General features: G+C 49.3%; 1 protein-coding gene across 2 annotated transcripts in view; it reads right to left on the reverse strand.

The window, feature by feature from the left end:
• Positions 1 to 19523, reverse strand: part of DGKQ (diacylglycerol kinase theta) — a 1093519-nt gene that overhangs the window by 452046 nt on the left and 621950 nt on the right. For both annotated transcript variants that reach the window (XM_085636612.1, XM_085636613.1), the window contains exon 4: positions 5001 to 5086. In XM_085636612.1, the coding sequence (XP_085492738.1) occupies positions 5001 to 5086 (86 nt within the window). The remainder of the gene's footprint in view (positions 1 to 5000; positions 5087 to 19523) is intronic.

Genomic DNA, 19523 nt, shown 5'->3' on the forward strand with positions numbered 1-19523 from the left:
AAATTTCCAAGATCTGATGGAGGAGCTTGGGGTGCCGCTAACGCCAGAGAAGACAATGGAACTCAGCACAGAACTGTCTTTCTTGGGAATCGAGATAGATTCTAGGGCAATGTGGGCGCGCTTGACAAAAAAGCGAAAATGCTGCATTTACTACAGAGCATGTGGTCCCCGGAAAAAGTAAAAGTGAAGGAAATACAGGTCCTTTTAGGTCACCTAAACTTTGCATGTAGAGTGGTGAGGGCAGAAAGGACATTCTGTAGGAGACTTAGGCGAGCATTGTCAGGGCACCATTTACCTCATCATCATATTCGGTTGTCAGCTGCAGTGAAAGGGGACTTGAGGATGTGAACCGTATTTTTGCAATCATTTAATGGGATTCCCCTGGCAAGGGAGGAAGATCTAACATGGGACGTACAGATATTCTCAGATGCAGCAGGCAGTTTAGGCTGTGGATTGTTTTAGCAGCGTAGGTGGTGTGTGGAACAATGGCCTACACAGTGGAGGGAAGGGGGCAGGAGCATAGCCTTCTTGAAATTCTTCCCCTTACTGGTAGCTGTAACTCTGTGGGGGGAAGAATAAGCTCATAAGAAGGTTCTATTTCGGGTGGATAACATGGCAGTAGTAGAAATAGTGAACCGTCAGTCCGCAAGGGATGAGCAGGTGTTTAAATTGCTCAGAGTATTTGTGTTGGGCTGCTTGAGGTATGACATTGCTTTCAGGGCATTACACGTTCCAGGTGTGGACAATGACATAGTATATACTTTGTCTCGCTCCCAGTGGGGTAGATTCCGTGGGTTAGCTGAGGACGCCGACAAGACCCGACGCCAATGCCACCGCACCTGTGGTACATAGGCAACGTAGGATGCTGCAACTGGTGGTAGGGTCACTAGCACAATCCACCAGGGTGGCAGCCAGTTTAGCCTGGGATGAGTGCCTGCGGTCAGGAGCCAAATGGAGCGTCGAGGGTTGGCGGATGAGGTCATTTAATTCATACTTGACCTCATTGATAAAGGTCTGTCGAGGATCAGAATCGCCGGGAAAATAGATGGGATTGCTTTGCTGGGTAAGCTGCTATGGGGCTATCCACCAGGGGCAGGGGAATTTTAGACGGCTGGGTGAGAGAGCAGGGACCAGGGAAGAAAGGTTGAAACCACTCTCCTGGCGTCTGCTGAGTCGAGTGCTGGCTGTATTGCCAGAGACGTGTAGAGACGAGTTTGAGACTTCTGTTTTCTAGGTTGATGGTTTTGATGTTTTTTGGGGCGTTCAGGGTATCGAAATTATTGGGCACAAAAAGGGGAGGGGGAGTGGTATGGCAACACGTGGTTACACATCGATGTGGGGTGCAAATTTGGCTGGGTAGATCTAAAACAGACCAGAGGGGCATAGGAAAGTGAATAATGTTACAGGCAACATATTCCCCATCGTCTTGCCAAATCAGGTGGTTTGTACAGTGGTCTAGCTTGTCGGGAGGCCTGGAGGGTGGTATTTAGGCATGAAAAAGGGGATAGGGTAACAGCATTTCAATTGCTGGCAGTGTAGCGGAAAGCCTGGAAACATAGGGGTGGATGGAGCACTCTTTTCGCATAGGCAAGCATCAGAGGCAAGTAGCAGAGGGTGGGATAAGGATCAAATTATGCGCTTGGGACGTTGGTTGTCAGATTGCTACAAGCGATATGTGGGAAGGGAAGAGGGGAATGCGCGTGCAGTGGATGTCAGTGTACGCATCTCATGCTAAATTTTCACGTTTCAGGTTCCGTCTCCGGCCCCCAGTTGGAGGAGATGACTATTTTGGTTGTGGGGCATTCGTTCATAAAAAGAGCACAAGTTCAGGCGTGCCAGAGTAACTTCGGGCCGAATTTAGGTTTTAACGAGCACAGGCTTAAAGTCTCTGGTATGGTAAGGGGGGCATGTGTTAGAAGGAGCTGGTCCCTTGTTTAAATAGATTGTTGGTGGGCAGCAGGTGCCCGGACATTCTAGTATTGCACCTAGGCGAAAACGACATGTGCAGAGAGAAACGCCTGGTTTTGATGAGGAGCATGAAGAAGAATTTGGCTTTGTTGAAGGAACAGTGGGCAGCTTGTTTTGTCCTTTGGACTGAGTTTGTGCCACATAGGGTGTTGAGAGGAGCTGTTAACCCAGGTGCAGTAGACAGGGCAAGGAGGAAAATATATACTGGAATGGCTCGTTTTTGAAGAAGCCTGGGTTTTGGCAGGATTTGCCACTCGGAAATCCACTTCGATGCAGTGGAATTTGTTCAGGGATGATGGCGTGCACTTGTCTAGGATGGGCATGGATTTGTATCTTTTAGCGGTTCGGGAAGTGTCAGTCAGAACGGTGAATGTGCAGACGCACATGGGTGGAGGGCCCGTCAGATAAATCAGAGCAGGAGGGGCAGAAAAAAGGGAGGTGGTACCCCCCACCGCCCTTTATTCTGAGGGGCGGGGGTTTGAAAACTTTGCCAGGGGTTGGCAGAAGTTTGGTTAGCATTGGAAGTTGGGAACACGGGCAGGGAAAGGGTAGGCAGGTTGTTTAATGGTCAGTTTTAGATGCTTGGTTAGTTACAGTTTCAGAAAGGCAGGCATAGGATGTTGGATTAATAGGACGGTATATTTTACCTGCAATACATTGTAATGTTGGTAATATATTAATGGCAGGGTGGGGGCCATGTTGAGGGGATCGTAGGGGAGGGGTCAGGTATTAGATATCAGATGTATAGCGAGGTTTAGTTTTGTAAGGCATTTGGCAGGTTTGATATTGTAATGTGCACCTGTTTCAATAAAGCGGCCTTTTTCACACACAAAATGGTTTCTTGTCTGGTCTGCCCCCCTATCTCCCAATATATACCAGAGGCAGTATGACACCCTGAACCCCAATGGCATACAAAGGCTAAGCGTGTGGTGGTTCAGTTCGTCACCCGGCTTCACTCTAGTCGAAAGCCCTTCGGTTCGGAGTGCCCGTGGTTCTCGAATGCTCTTCTTTGTTTCATATGCATGCGCCAGTGCTAGGGGTGGCCTCAATGTCAAGGAAGGAGGAGGGGAGGTCAGCAGACTTCTCAGCTGCTCTTCAGCACCGACCCCGTTGGTGCAAGCGCAGTATGGTAATACCAACACAAACACACAAGGGCATGCACATACATAAATAACTGTAAAAGGCGTGTGACAATGTTGGGCACCTTACATTTCAGCCCAAATGTGCAGTGTGTGTCTGTAATGGAAGACAATGAAACGACCAGCTGCAAAGAGTCTGTTCTGCCTGGGCTCAGCACGAGGATGTGTCTCTCCATGAGGCGCTCTTGCCAGGCCCTATTCCTGCTGGCCTTCTTTGATTGCGCATCACAGAGTCTAAGGGACTGAGAATGGCAGTCCGTGACTGCGCGTCTGCGTGGAGCGGCGTCTTGCTGTGAATGGGGTGGGGGCATTCTTGGTATAAGTGGCCCTGGTATTTTGTGATCTTGGACCATATTGTGTGTCCTGGCACAAATGCGTCTCCGGAATATAGTGGGAATTCTTGGGAATTACGGTGGCCCCAGCAATCGCCAGGGGTTGAGATTAGGTTAAGCATTCCTTCCATCAGTCGGTTGCTTGCCACTGCAGACGTTTGCTGGGGTGAATGAGTTCAGTTACGTTGCCTGAGCAGCTTTCATTTTCTACGCACATGCTTCCAAGAAGATTCTCAGTCATAATATATTGCTGTATGACTACGAATTTACTTAGACAGATAGAAAAAAGAAAACAAATGTAAAGTAGCTATAGATATCTTTAAAAATGTTAGAATACCCTGTCTAATGGCAGGGAAAGGGTATCTGAACTGCTTGTAAAACCTAGTACTTGTCAATCACTGTAAGCAATATTTTCCTGCAAATACAACTCGGTCTTATGTTCACAAGATTTTCTAGAAGGATAATACCCTAACACGAGTGCGGAGGATTAGGCATGTTTTACTCACCATACAAAAATTGGAATAGTGTATGGATACCCCTCAAAACTCCCTGGTGGAAGCGTTGATCGCTTTGCTCACTCAGTGCAGTTCGGGTGGGCTAGTTACACCATAGTATATGTCAACGTTCACCAAGCATCAATGGCTTCAACGAATCATAGCAGCAGGCAGTGAAAACCCCCGGCCAGCCTCCCAGAGTGCCCAATCTGTCCGAGCGCTTTATGTGGGAACTTTGGACTTTGCGTTGGACTCCGATCTCTCCATGAATCCTGGATCACAGAGGCGATGAAATGCTGCCAGAGAGCTACATTTGGGAACACTCTCTCTACTTGAATTCCGCAAGGGACTTAAAACCTGGCTCTATCCCAAAGTGTAACCCAGATTCGCTCTCCCTGTCCCTCTATCTGTCGTCCTGGTATGGTTTCCTCAGTCTAAAGCGCCAAGATGCCCGTAGGGTGATAGCTGCGCTCTATAAGTATCCAATCCAATCCAATCCAATCCAATCCAACACCTCTTCTTGAGGCGAAATGAGCTAGAGGGACTTCGGGCCACCAAGCACGTCTTCTTTAAGGCTCTTTGTATGGCCCACTGAGTTTACCCACCATTGCCTCCGATACAAGTTCTGTCAATATTTCCCTGCCGTTCCTCTATCCACCTGGGGTGGAACAATGTGTACTGGCCCCTTAACAAGGGCTAAGAATGGCTGAAGGACCTTCCCGCTAAGTACCCACTTGCTGGCAATAGCACCTTAACTCCCGCCAGATGGAATGTCTTTCTCTTTCAATATCTTGCCCCGGAGCATCTGAGTGACGGAAGTCCATTTGGGGGCGAGGGGGGTGAGGTGTCTTTAGAAATATGCTAACCTTCCAGTGGTAGTTACCCGGATCGCATGCTCTACCAAGTGGGGGAGCTTGAGTTACAATCTTCATCTCATACTTTCACAGTCAGGAATGTTGCCACTGCAGGACACCAGGAACAGCAGCTGGACAGCTTGAACTGAGACTGAGGGAAGCAAAGATCAGTGTTGGCGGTGCACTAACCAGAAGGCTCTGATGGAGACTTACATTATCTTGGTGTCCATCGTGGTGGCACTGGCGGCAATCACTGCAGGCAAACGGAGCACAATCTGTGTGCACTTGCAGGTCACACACTAGAAACAGGGAGGAAAGGAAATAAACACATCAGACAAAAATGCAGACGAGCCCTGAAACAAGGAATCAAAAATAGAACACACATAAAGTAACAATATTTTTAGAAATAAAAGAAGTTACCCTGGATGAAAAGAATGGTTATTAAACATAAACAGGGGACTATAATTCGAGAGATTAGTCCAGCTGTATTTTACACTTTTCAATCTGAGGCAAAGATTTCACAGGAACCGACATGTGTGGCATGGCTTTTTATGCGTTTATATAGTGTTACATACAACACAAACCTCGCTTTATGTTAACATTATCACTGCATGTGTGTTGAATATATGAGATAGAGTGTGTGGTAAACACATAAATCCTAGACGATGGGCCTGCTTACTTTCGAAAGAGAGCCCTTCACATTGTGCCAACTATTAAAATAGATAATTGATTGGCATATTTTCCGAGGCTCAGGTAAGTAGGCCGGAGAAAGAAAAGTTGTGCTTTTTCTGAAGTTCTTAATTGAACACCGCAGCTGGAACGTGCTTTCAACGAGAGATGATCTTGCAAACTCTGCAAGGATCTATAGTAGCAATAAGCTCGAGTGAACTTGCAAAGATTCGAACAAGAGTACTGTTCACGGCGCAGTATACAAAACAGCAACCGAGTACAAGCTACCCCCTCCTTGCTCCAAAGAACACAATGCAAAAGAATATAAGATAATGGCATCTGCGGCCTGATTAGACCAGTGCTTAATTTGTAAAAAAACAAAACCGAAGTGCCAGGGCCCTCATCAGGAGCCACCGCAGCAAATGACAGTACCACACAACTACAAAGCATCACACGCCTACGAGTGTGACAATTCACACTATTCCAGGCCCACAAAGCTACATAAATGGCTGAGGCCGCAGGCATTAGCCATTTTTTATGAATATTTAATTAATATACAACTAATGTTGTGCTCATATGTAAATTAGACAGACAGCGCCACCATATGGCAGACTGTTGTATGCACCAGTGTTGACAATTAAGTGCCTGTGCGAAGCCCTGGAAACCACCAGGTCAAATTAACCACTGGATTAGACAAGTGAGCAGGTTGGCTGAGGAATGCTAAAATAGAGAGTTCCTACTTTAGGCCTTATGGCAAAATAAGGTAAACATAAGAGCTTCACAAGACTTGACATACATGAATAAACTAATACAGCTATACAGAAAAAACCTTTCGTTTATTCCGCTGTAAAGGTGTTTTGTAGAGATTTGTTCTTGTAACACTGTATATACTCCTTGTGTAACAAACCAGAAAAGATTTGCTTGAGCCCCCTGTTGTTCGTTTTCTCCCTTGTTTATGTACTCTACTGGCTAAGTAGGACAAAGGATTGTGTCCTATTTTATGTATTGTTTTGTATGATTATATCCTAAACCTACAAGTAAATATCAGACCTCTGTCCGGCTGGACAAGTCCACTAAATATAGCTACGATTGAGTCTATATTCATTCCTTTGGTTTCCATTTCACTTTCTGGGGACCACTGTTGTTGAAAACAAAATACGATTGAAGCATATCTGACCATTGCCTTAACGTGGATAGTACTTGATGACAATTATTTACAATTATTTTAATTCACTTTAAGTGTAGACCAACAGTGTATTGAAAATAATCATAATATAAAGTACAAATACTTGGGTGTGCTGATTTCAGGGATTGTGCAACAGGGGCAGAACCTCCATCATGGCGGAGGTGCATCGCCCCACTACTGAGTGCCAGCAGATTATAAACGTGAAAAATAAAATGATAATAAAATAATTTTATTGTTGTTTTATTTTTCATCTCACCTGTAGCCTGCCAGCGAGCTGAGTCCTAGGGAGAGCGGGGCCACCCTTTGACAGCACCTGCAGCAGGGAGGAGCAATGGTGGGCACTGCAAGTGCACATGTCGGTTTGGCAGGCCATCTTAGACAGCCAAACCAACGAGCATTTAGCATTTCTCCAACCCAAGTAGTGCTGCACAGCCGGGTGGAGAACACACAGGCTCCCAGGTCCCATCTGAGCAGCAAACCAGGCCGCTCAGACCAATCCCAGTGCTTCTCTCATGCTTGGTAACTGTATTCCCAGCATGAGAGCAGCTTCGGGATTGGCATCTGGGAGCCTGCACAGTGTGCACCAGACCGTGGGAGTCGAGGATTGGGAGAGGAGCAAGGCAACAGCCGCAGCGGCAGGTAAGTGGTATTTTACATTTTTTAATTTTTGTTTTCATCTGGTTTTATGTTTGTATTGCTCCCGCGCTGGCTGCCTCACCACTTTGCATCCTGAGCAGCCGCCACTGTCATGCAGGGCTCTGTCATACTAAGATAAAAGATTTTCTGAAAGGTTTTGTTTGACTCCTAACACTCATGCCGATATGAGCTTAACTCAGCAGGGAGAAGGGACGTACGGGTTGTAGTGTCTTTTTAGGGCTTAGGAAATCTACTCTAACCCATATGAAAAGTAATTTGATTAGTTACATATAACAAAAAGCTAAAACATATATTGGAATATTTATAGAGCACATCCTTGCACAAATTCAAGAGCTGTCATGTATAGATTAGGAAATATTTTTCCTTCAATATGCAAACATACTCATTCACAGAATGTACAGGCAAACATTCTTGCAGTTCACATATATTTGAAATAAAAACCAAATAAGGGTTAGTTTTTATCAAAATGCTCATATCAATGAGAACACCATGTCGACCACAGTCAGGCAATCTGCTGACAATTACCCCAAGAGGATCAAGAGGGATGTGGTGCAACAAGAAAAAAGAAATAAATTCTTACCTATTCAGGAAAGGTCTAATTAAACATGGTCAATATTTAAAGCAAAAATATAATATGATATCTGATTTGCAGTGGGATTATACAACACACTGGAAACATTATCAACTGGGCGAATTCAATGCTGAATTTTACCTATAATTAAAAAATATTTACTTCATAATTACGAGATTAAACAATTAATAAAATATATATTTAAAAATGTTTACTTTGGTCAGCTAAATAGGTCAGGTACTCTCAAGAATTTACCTTGAAATATTATGAATAAGAGGTGCCGTGGTACTTTCTCAGGAGTGCTTACTTTGCATGAGTCTATATGTTTTTGTTAAGGTGACCACTGCAGAATACTGGGGCTCCAATTGACAAAGCTACCTAGAGTTGACTCCATTTTGTGTCTGTTTATTACACAATCCCACACTTCCCTTCTCTTTATTTAACACTTGTGGGTTATTTTTATCCCACATTCTCCCTGTCACTCTTTTCCTATCTTCCTCCATCACCTTCATTCTCCCTTTTCTACCTTTCTCTCTCTTCTTCAGGTCAAAGTCTAATGAAGAAAGTCCAGCAACCCAAAAATGAGTTCTGTTACACACCACTTCTAACCACAGGCACAAATGAGGTACTATTTCTCGCAAAAGAACAAACTTCCAAAGTTATGTAAATATAAATTACTGCAAAAAGCCACATCTTTGATATAAGCGGTCCTGTAAATTTCCTGCTCTTGCACTCAAGGAAGAGTAGCAGTAATACACTCTTGTATCAACAAACAGGATGAGTATATGCCTCACCTTAGTTAGTAATAATTATAATAAACTGTTCAATAATCCTGCCAGTGCTTATAAGGGGTAGTTGTAGAGAATATTTGGATGTCCCATTTACAGTGGAGGACGTCACCAAGGTGAGTAAGAGTTTACCATTGGATAAGGCCCTGGGGTCGGATGGCTCAACCAAGGCCTTTTATAAAACGTACGTGGAGGAACTGGCACCTCATTTAATTGCATTGTATGAGGAGGCGCAGACCTCAGGTGTTTTACCGCCGTCAATGCGGGAAGCAATCATTATTACTTTGTTGCACCCGGGGAAGCCGGAAGACGAACTTGACTCCTATAGACCTCTTTCCCATATAAATGTAGATGTAAACATTCTAGCAAAATTTGTTGCGAACCGCCTGCAGCCTCTGCTCCCATTGATTGCCCGCCCAGACCAATCAGGCTTTATTTCCATGGCGCTCCACATCTCATCATTTACAGACATTTTTTACTGTGGTCCATTATTCACACCCAGATTCGAAAGAGATAGCAGTGTTTCTTGACGCTACAAAAGCTGTTGACACGCTTGAGTGGTCGTATCCCTTTGCTGTGCTTGTACGAATGGCGTTCAGTCCCCTGTTCCTTAGCCTAGTGAGACTGCTTTACACTCGGCGAGGATCCGGGTTAATGGTATGCTGTCGGATCCCTTCGCCATCTCACGTGGCACTAGGCAGGCTTGTCCCCTGTCCCCCTTGCTTTTCACGATTGCAATGGAACCATTGGCGGCACGCATTAGACAACATCACACTGCCAGGGGACTGGGGTTCAGCACAAGGGCCCTTCTAGTTTCGTTATACGCGGACGACGTCACTTTGTATATTAAGGACCCGGAGCCGAATATGGCGCCGATCCTTCAGGAATTAATTAGATTTGGGGGTCTTTCGGGATTGTCCATTAACTGGAATAAGTCAACTATCTTCCCGTTAACGGACGCCACTATTCCGTTCCCTACTGACTTTCCACTTAAGTGGGCTACGGCCCGGTGAAATACCTCGGAGTGTGGCGCAGTAGGAATATGCAAGACATCTGGGAGATGAACTTCAGGCCTACTGTCGCATGGTTGGAGGAAAAAGGTCACCGCATGGGCCGGGCTTCCCCTGTCTTTAGCTGGGAGAACCGCAATAGCTAAAATGGTGGTCTTGCCTAAACTGTTGTATTTATTCATAAATATCCGGATTCCTCTCACACAGGCCTACTTTACATCTATTCGTTCTTTATTGATCTTTTTGGTTTGGGTGGGCCGACAGGCACAGATTTCCTGGGAACTTCTGACTCTTCCGTTACACCAGGGTGGGTTGGGGGCGCCGGACATTCCACTATACGCTTTCAGTGCACAGGCACAGTTCTTGCACTACTGGGTGCACACAACCCCTTTCCAGCCACACACAGCTGTGGAAATGGATGTTGTGGCACCGGTACCCCTTTAGGTGGCCTTATACCAAGCCTACAAGCGGCCCCGGGATTGTATTGACACGGTCGAGACACTGAGATGGGCATAGGATAAACTTAGAGAAAGAGCGCAACACAAAATTCTATATGCACTGTCTATTCCCCTTGCACACAATCCCATGCTACCTACTATGGGGGAGGTCGCTAGCAGAGTACTGGCTCGGAGGATGGGCATGCGTAAGCTTGCAGAATTATACCCTGGACAGACTTTTCGGCCTGCCCCAGAACCTCTAGAAGAGCATGCAGTGCACTTTTCTGAATTATTTATGCTATAAACTCAGGGCAACATGTAGAGATCTACATGACACTTTTCCTGCTCCACCCCCACCACACTACTCGCCCTAGAGAATGTGCTTAAGTCGGACTCTCCTCGCAGACTCATTACACGCATGTACAATAACATGCAAAACTCTGCCCCCTTATTGAAACCTAGGGCCCTCCTGGCATGGAATGCCGAACTACAGACTCCGATAATGAAAGAACAGTGGACATATTGCTGTACTCAGCTTACCGCTTTGTCCCCCAATTACAAGCTTCGATTGATCCATTTCAAATATTTACATAGGTTCTATAGGACCCCCTCACAACTGCACCGTATGGGGATCAGGGAAGATGATAGTTGTTGGAAGTGCGGTCTGATCCCTGCCACTTTTTTGTACGTGGCATGGAGCTGCCCAAGCTTGTCTGAATTCTGGTCCAATATATTCACTACCATTCATGATATAATTGGCACACTTGGCGATCTGGACCCTGAACTTGGATTACTGAGATATGTAAAAGACACGCCAGTAGCGTTTCGCAAACTCCGTGCTATGCTTTTACTTTTCGCCAAGCGCCGAGCAGCCATGTCGTGGGGGAGGAGAGGAATCCCTTCAATGAAAGAGTGGATCCAGGATGTAATATTTGGGCACACGCAATTAACCGCATTTTGGGAGATGATGCCATCGGCATCCAGGCCGAGAGACATATAGGGGCCATTTGTGGAGTGGGCACAGACACGTCAAGAGAATGGGGAGGGTTCCTTGGGGACAATTGGGGATTCATAAATACGAGTGAGTGGAATAAGTGGTCGGTAAAGTCAGGTACTGGTGCTTTATATGAGCAGTCTAGTGTCATCGACATTAAGTGGCGTTTTTGAGAAACATGGAGTGAAAATGAATTTTCTTATGTCTTGAGTGCCTTGTATTTACTGCCCAAACGCCTTCGATATTCTCTTATTTCGTAGCGATTGAGATGTACAATGTCAATGTTGGAACTGTGAATTTGTCTTTTAATTTAATATTGGATTCTTATGATACGGATGTAATAACTGGTCTTGTTGGGTTGTAATGTTTGTTCTTTCTTAAAATGCTAATAAAGAAAATTTAAAAAAAATAATCCTGCCAGTGCATTAACGCAAAAAAGTTAGCAACATGAGCACTGCAGCTGCCATTTTGCTTTTCGATCCAAAGCCATTAGGGACAGTCACTGCTGTGAAAACAGTATGTTGATGTTTCCGAACAGCAAACAATGGATTAATTATGGTTGTGTGCTTCAAGTGTAAGGCTGCAATCTTGAGGGGATCACTGTACACTTGAGTATGGCAGGCAAGCATTCATAAGCTTTGGGGAAGCCCTATGCGTGCGGCCTTACTCTTTGCTGCTCTGCTGCGCTCCTGAAGCCACTGCACTATGGCCTCTGTGTGAAGCCTGTCGATTGGGGTTCATGCAATGTCACTGCCAACCCCCCACCTGCTCCTTATGCCAATTTCGGGCCTGCTAGTGCCTTCACTGTCTGGGCAACCACTTAGTTTCGGTGTGAGACTGCCATTTACCACGCACCAGGACACTGTTGATGCTGGTGTCATGAGGTGGGTGGACATCTGTCATTAGTAAGTACATTTTGTACAGATGGTGGGTTCGGATGTACTGCGGAGTCGGAGTGAGAGGGGAGGACAGCGTATTGCCTAGGTTGAGAAGGCACTCACTAAGAGGAAGCAAATGTCTCTGAGGTTTGAATTATATAAAAACAAGTGTAGTTAATGATATTTTGGTACTTCTAAGGGCAAATAAAGGGACTTGAACAAAAGTAGGTCTGTTGTTTTTCTGTTATTTTTTTTCTAGGCAGAAATCTTATTAACATGGGGTGAAAATCCTCCTGGTATACACTGTTTCAGTATGGGATGGCGGGTTAAAATATTAATTCTCTTGGTCTTGATATCTAGTGTTAGGACCTAATTACACAGATTTCATCCATATGGCTAAGTGTCCCTGTATCATGAATCATAAAGAGGGGGACTAAGAACCAGTTTAAGGTCCAGTACCTGTGCTCCTCACTATAATTGACACATCTAATCAGTGTGGGTACTTGTTCCTATGTGGAGAGGGTAAAGAAAATGTTAAAGAAAAGGTGTGGTTGGAATATACCGTTCAAGGGGGATCTTCCTTATGTGGAAGTGTTACCCTCACACACCCATTTGGGTGTCATGCTTCATCATTGGGCGCCTTGCTCCTCGTGGTGTTTAATCTTTTAAAAGAAAAGTCAAAAGGGAACAAAAGTTTGGATTCTATGGTAAAGAAACATGTTGTGGAAAAGAAGGTAACAAGCTGGTTCTTGAATTTTCATATATGTGCTGAGTCCTGAATGAGAAGGCACCTGAATTGGGGATGGTGAGCTCCGAGGATTCTTACAAAGTCACTAGAGAGTCCGTTTAGAGGGATTATGTGTTGAATGCTTGACTTATACATGTTAAGAAATTCAGGCAGGGTAAGGTAAATAGACAACATTAGGTTCAAGTAACATGAATCCAATAGCAAAGGTAAAACACACCCTCTTGTCTAAATTCTTCTCAATTGGGATAGAAACATGCTGGGTTGAAGAAAGGAGAAATCTCACATACTTAAGCATGTTCATCATTGTTGCTAGCTCTCTACCATGAAGTTATGTTCTTCAAGAATCTGAAGGAGGGTGCCAGGAGTGAAAATGAGCCTTTAAATGAGAAAGTGAAGTTAAAGAATTTTTAGAATTACATTTACTGCCCAGGTAGGTTGGATAGCTTGGTTGGCTATCCAGCACTTCCCCCTCAAAATCCAGAGAGAGGCTCAATATTTGTTGGTGGCTAGCAGATTTGCTATGCTTTTGGATATCAATCACACGCAACGTGATTACAAAGAATTAGAAGTCTGTATTGTGGACTCCCCATGCAGTAAAGAAACTGATGTAATTGATCTAGGACATAATTCAAGCAATCTTTGCAGTCTAATGTCTGTCTGATGGCTTAGCATGCTTGTCTATGGGTTTTCCTCCTTAGAAGGAGATCAACCATAACATTTAATTTCCCCAATGCTTATCTATGAATAATGGTTTTTGCCGCATTATCTACTATTCAGTGCTGAAAAGCGATTTTCAAATTAAGCAACTTGGTTCTGAGGAAAGCATGGGAAGACTTTCTAACTGCATCACATCTGCTGCTAATCCACAGAGAAGATTTCGGGCAGCTAGGTTTCAGTTATGGGTGCCTTTGACAAGTGGATTCATTGTACTGCACCCTGTGCTGTGTTCAGCTGCCCTGTCAAAGTTAATTTCTCGACAGTATTTGGATCTTCCAATATTCATGACCTCTCCATCATCTTCTGGTGAGCCGCAATGATTCCAAACTATTGCTGGTTCATCGGGTGGGTGAGGAATCTACGGGTCCATCTGTCTCACGGAATTTTATTGGCATCAATTTTATTTCTGTCACAGGAAAGAACTTACAACAATTTCAGGTATTAGCGGAGCTGCTGGATTTCCCCCTGTACATGACGCGAAAGGGGACGCAATTTTCTAGCCAGGAACCAAGGCAGCTTTGTCAGAGAGGCACAACAAAATGCCTTCATCAACTGACGTTTAAGGTTATTTAATATTATGGTTTGTGTTGTTCTATGACCCCATTGAAGAGTTCTGACAGTCAGTGGATGCTGGTGGAAGTGCTGGAATTTTTGCCATTTTTGTCATGCAATGGATCACGCAAATGGGAATGACAAGTAATCGCACGATAGGCTTGGGAGATGTGTTGTATTTGGAACTACACCCCCTTGTAGTAGTTTACAACCCAGAGTGTTGTCTTCTTCAGTTCAAAAGATGTTAGTCATTGCAATAAAAAATAACCAGAAAGCAAAACATTTAATGATGGAACCGGTGCTGGCTTCTTTGAAAGGGAAGGTTTTACTCACGGTGAGTTGGCATACCCAGAACGTGGTTAAGTTAAACAAAAAGGTTGAGGGGCGTGGCTTGGCAGCCGACGGGCATGGACGCGTGAGCGACGAGCTCCGCATCCAGCCCAGCAACTGATCCTGAATTGAGTGTCCCCCCGGCGGTTAGACGCTCCCGGAGGGCTCCCCCTGCAACCTCGGGACCCCTGGAGCAGTCCGACGAGGTGGAACACAGTACAGTGGGCGAACGCGGCGCCGGAGAAGCGGCGGAGGCGGGCGGCCGCCGGCCATCTTGGGCGGCCTTTGAGAGGACGGGAAGCAGCGGCCCACAGTGCTGGAGAAGCGGGCCGGAAGGGAGGCTGCATCGGCCGTGGGCGCCGGAAGTGCTGGCCTGACCCGGTTGGTCGGAGAGTGACTGCGGGGATCGCCCTCAGAACGGAGCCCGGGGCTGGGATGCCAGCCATAGAGTGACCTAGCAGCGGTGGCAGAGCTGCAGGGCAGCGGCGACACGGCGGACGGCACTAGGATTGTGCTGGCAAAGGAGGGCCTGGAACTGGAGCACCCGCCGTGAGACGCCACGTGTTTGGTGGGACAACGTGGTGGGTGCAGCGACCCCTTGGAGGTGGTGGCTTGACTGGCCACAGGCAGCGGACGGGCGGTCCTGGCTTCTGGGTGGCGCGGCAGTCCCGCCGGTCCTCGGAGGACAGTGGAGAGGGCCGGACAAAGCCCCGGACACGGCAGATCTAGCGACGGCTGGTGGGCCCCCCCCCCGTCAAGGAGCCCGGTGAGAGGCAGGAGAGCGCTGGTTCCCTGGGGAACCGAAGGTACGGCGGAGCGGGCCCCTGAGGCTGACGAGGGGCTGCACTGCTCACGGGGCTGGTGAGCGGGCCTGGAGGCCGTTTGGGGAGGACCTCTCGGACGCACCGCCTGGTCGGGAGAATTGGCAAGCCGCGACTCAAGCCGGGAGGGCATGCGGTGGAGTCGGCGGGGGACCCCATCGATGGCGGCAAGAGTGGCACTGGCGCCGACTCTGCGGCGGGCCTACAGCAGCGACAGCTCGACCAGATCTTACAGGCCATTGCGGACACAAAAACGGCGCTACAGACTGATATCGCCCAGGTATCCTCGGACCTGGGGCTGCTCCGGGCGGATCACAGGAAGTTGGTAGACAGGGTCAAGACCACGGAGGACAGGATGGACCTGGTGGAGCCAGCGCAGAAGGTATTGGAGGATCAGACAGCGGATCTCCTACGGCGGGTGGTGACTCTGGAAAAAAGGGCCGAGGATGCTGAAGGGCGCAACCGCCGTAACAACATTCGCGTAGTTGGGCTGCCGGAAAAGATCGAAGGGGAAGATATGCTGAACTACCTGGAGACCTGGCTGCAAGAGGTGGTGGCGCCCGAGGGACTTACGCGGTTCTTTACTCTGGAGAGAGCGCATAGGGTTCCGGCCCGCCCCCCGGACCCGGGCAGGCCGCCCCGGCCGGTGGTGGCCCGTCTGTTGCACTACAAGGACCGGGATATTATCCTTCAGAGGGCCAGAACTTCAGGACCCTACCAGGTGGAGAATGCTCGGGTCTCTATTTACCCGGATTACCCTATGGAGGTTCAGCGCAGACGCACCTCATTCCTGGCGGTGAAGAGGGCACTGCGGGACGAGGGGCTGCAATACTCTTTGTTGTTCCCGGCCCGTCTCCGAGTGGTGATGGATGGGGCGGCTTTCTTCTTCACTGACCCTGCGGCAGCCTGGAGTTGGCTGGAGTCAGCTAGACCCCGAGCGGAGGCACATGCTGCTGGAGAGGGGCCGCGGGGTACCCCGACGAAGGCACGTCGCAACAGACGCAACAGGGTGAGGTCGGCGGGGGCCCGATCTCCGGGTGCGTCCCAGACGGCGCTGGAGAGGAGAGCCGCGCTGCGGGCGGTCTCGGTGATTTCCGGAGCCACGGCCTCCCAGCCCAGCGAGGATTCGGGCTCTAAGAAGGGCACGGAGGACTCCCATTCGGATGGCGCTAACAACGAAGAGGAGGTGCTGCCAGACGTTACCCCGGGGACGGCGGATGGAATGTTGGACGCTTGAAGGTTTGGGGAGTGCTCGGGCTCTGAACTAAGGGACTTGGGCAGGGAGGTCTGGGTACATGTGGAGAGGGACGCTGATTCGGGTCTGCTGGGGCTTCAGGAGGGCCGGATACCAGGTGATGCACATGGGTGGAAGGTCTGGAAACTCATGGGGACCCCGGGGGAGGGGGTGGGGGAGCTTGTGGGGGGTGGACCGCTGGGGGGGGAAGGACATTGACGGAACTGGGCATGGATGCTTTGGGAAGGATCACCGTCAAACCCGTCAGGCGTAGAGTCACCACCTCAACCTCACGGACATAGTGAGACTCTGGTGGCTACCAGAGTATTTGGTTTCGGTTTGGGGGAATATTTGGATGGGTGACTGCGGTTTAGAGCCTGTTCTGGGGAGGGGTGGGGAATCGGGGAGTTGGGATGTTTTAGGGTTTCAGGGGGTTGTCAGTGTGCCTCGGAGGGGTAGGAAGGGATGGTTGGTTCGACGATGGGATGGGGACCCCCCCTGAATTGAGAATTGTGACTTGGAATGTGAGAGGGCTCACCTCTATGGTGAAGAGACATAAAATCCATGCCTACTTAGTGCGGAGGGGGGTTCAGGTAGCCTTCCTTCAGGAGACCCACTTAGATAGAGAGTATACTACACCACCTTTTCGAGGTTTGCCCGGGGGGCTCTGATCTGGGTGAGAGCGGGTGTCCCTTTCCAACCCCTGATGACATTGGTAGACCCAGAGGGCAGGTTTGTAGCAGTGCAGGGGCGGCTGGATGGGAGGGACTTGAGCATGTGTAGCGTATATGCTCCTAATATGGACCAAGCGGCGTTTTTCTCCAGGCTATCGGGGCAGTTGGCGGCGTATTTGACGGGGCCGGTGGTACTGGGAGGGGACTTTAATTCAGTGACGGATGTGGAGTTGGATAGGTCCCACCCCCCCTGGCACAGTCGGCGGTGCGTCGGGTGGCCAATATTCGACGTAGCTGGCAGGACACCTGGGGTCTGGTAGACACCTGGCGTACTCATCACCCGCTGGACAGGGATTACTCATTTTATTCTGCCCCCCATGAGCTGTATGTCAGATTGGATGGTATACTGTGTTCTCCGGACGTCCACTCGATGATGCGCCATAGTGAATATCTAGCGAAAACTCTCTCGGACCATAACCCCTGTATGGGGATGTTGCAGTGGTCCAGGCAGCGGCAGGTTATTCCTACGTGGCGTCTTAACCCTCTGCTCCTGGAGGACCCGGTCTTCCGGGCTGAGGTTAGTGACTGCTTAACACAATATTTCGAGCGAAACGCAGGCACGACGGCAAGCCGGGCGACGGAATGGGACGCGCTCAAGGCGGTTGTTCGGGGGGTTTGTATCTCGTCCACAGCCGGAGTGAGGAAGTCGCTATTGAAGGAGGTGGATGAGGCGGAGGCACTGCTGCGGACGGTGGAAAGGGCACATCAGTCGGGAAGCGGCGAGTTGGCTGCGGTTGCTGAGGCACGTGAGGGTGTGGCGGCGCAGGTGGAGAGGCTCCGCTGCTTTGACCATAAAAGCTACTTAATGCGCGCGCACGCGGAGCGTGATAAGGTGGGATCCCTTTTGGCTTGGTTGGCGAACCCGGCGGCCCGGGGGGAACCGATACTTGCCCTGGCTGACGAGGGGGGTACCCCGGTTTATTCCCAGAAGGGGATAAATCAGCAGTTCGCCGGATACTACGCTGGGCTATACGATAGCACCATGGAGGGGGAGCCTGAGGGCCTAGCGGACTTCTTGCTGGAGGCCCGCTTACCTCGCCTGGACCCGGAGGTTGGGAAAGACCTTGGCGGGGCCATATCGCTGGGCGAAATTCGGGCAGCGATTAGACACATGGCACGTCGGAAAACCCCGGGGGCAGACGGGTTGCCTGTCGAGTTCTATGCGACGTTTCCGGATCTCTTGGCCCCGCAGCTGCAGGCCCTCTACAGCGAAGCCTGGCGACGTGGGTGCTTGCCCGCCACTGCTCGGGAGGCGATTGTGATACCCTTATTAAAGCCTGGAGGGAAGGCCGATGCGCGCACGGCGTATCGGCCGCTCTCCATGTTGACGGTGGACTATAAGATATTGAGTAGGATACTGGCGTCGCGCCTCTTGGGCCATATGGCCGCCTTAGTCCACCCGGATCAGGCGGGCTTTATTCCTCGACGCAGCACCGCCACTTCCGTGAGAAGGTTACTGCGAGTGATGGAGCTGGACCGGGAGGTCTTCCCGGAGGCCTGCACGCTGTCGGTCAACATAGAAAAGGCCTTCGATAGTGTGGAATGGCCGTATTTGTATCGGGTGTTGCGGGAGTTCGGCTTGGGGGAGGACTTTGTGCGCTGGACCGCGTTGCTTTATAGCGAGGCCACGGCCCGGGTGAAGACCGGGGTCACTATATCGGACTCCTACCAGGTCCGGAGGGGGACGAGACAGGGGTGTTCCCTCTCCCCCCTATTGTTCGCGCTGGCCATTGAACCATTGGCGGCTCATGCCCGACGGGGGGGTGCGTATGTAGGGGTCACCTTGCGGGAGGATACGCATTATATCTCCCTCTACGCGGACGATCTACTGATGTTCTTGGAGGACGCGGCGGGTGCACTGGAGGGAGCGGTGGCCCTTTTGGAGGTGTTTGGTCGGCTGTCTGGGCTTAAGGTCAACTGGCGTAAAACGTGTTTGTTCCCGCTGTCGCGAGGGGGACAGCCCCCGCAGGCGCTGGGCCCTATCCGCTGGGAAGGCAGCTGCCTCCGTTATCTGGGGGTTAACGTCTACCATGCCCAGGCTGATTTGCTGGAAGGGAATGTGGGTAGAGCGCTTCGAGGCCTAAGGAGCAGTATGGGATTTTGGAAAACGCTACCGCTCTCGTGTGCTGGGAGGGTGGCGCTGCTGAAAATGGTGGCGCTGCCGCGGCTTCTTTATTATTTTCGCACCCTTCCAATATGGATCCCAGCTTCGTTTTTTGCGAGGCTGCGGGTACTCACCACGAGCTTCATTTGGGGTTCGGGAAGACGTCGAGTGGCGCTGACCACCTTGCGGCGGCCGCGGGCGGAGGGGGGCTTGGCGGCCCCGGATTTCGAATGGTACTATCTGGCGGCCCAGCTCCAGTGGCTCACGCAGGCGGTGGCCAGGGAGTACAGGGGCCCGGAAGGCCCT

The sequence above is a fragment of the Triturus cristatus genome, chromosome 2_1, assembly GCF_964204655.1.
Source record: "Triturus cristatus chromosome 2_1, aTriCri1.1, whole genome shotgun sequence".
In the NCBI taxonomy this organism is placed as follows: Eukaryota; Metazoa; Chordata; class Amphibia; order Caudata; family Salamandridae; genus Triturus; species Triturus cristatus.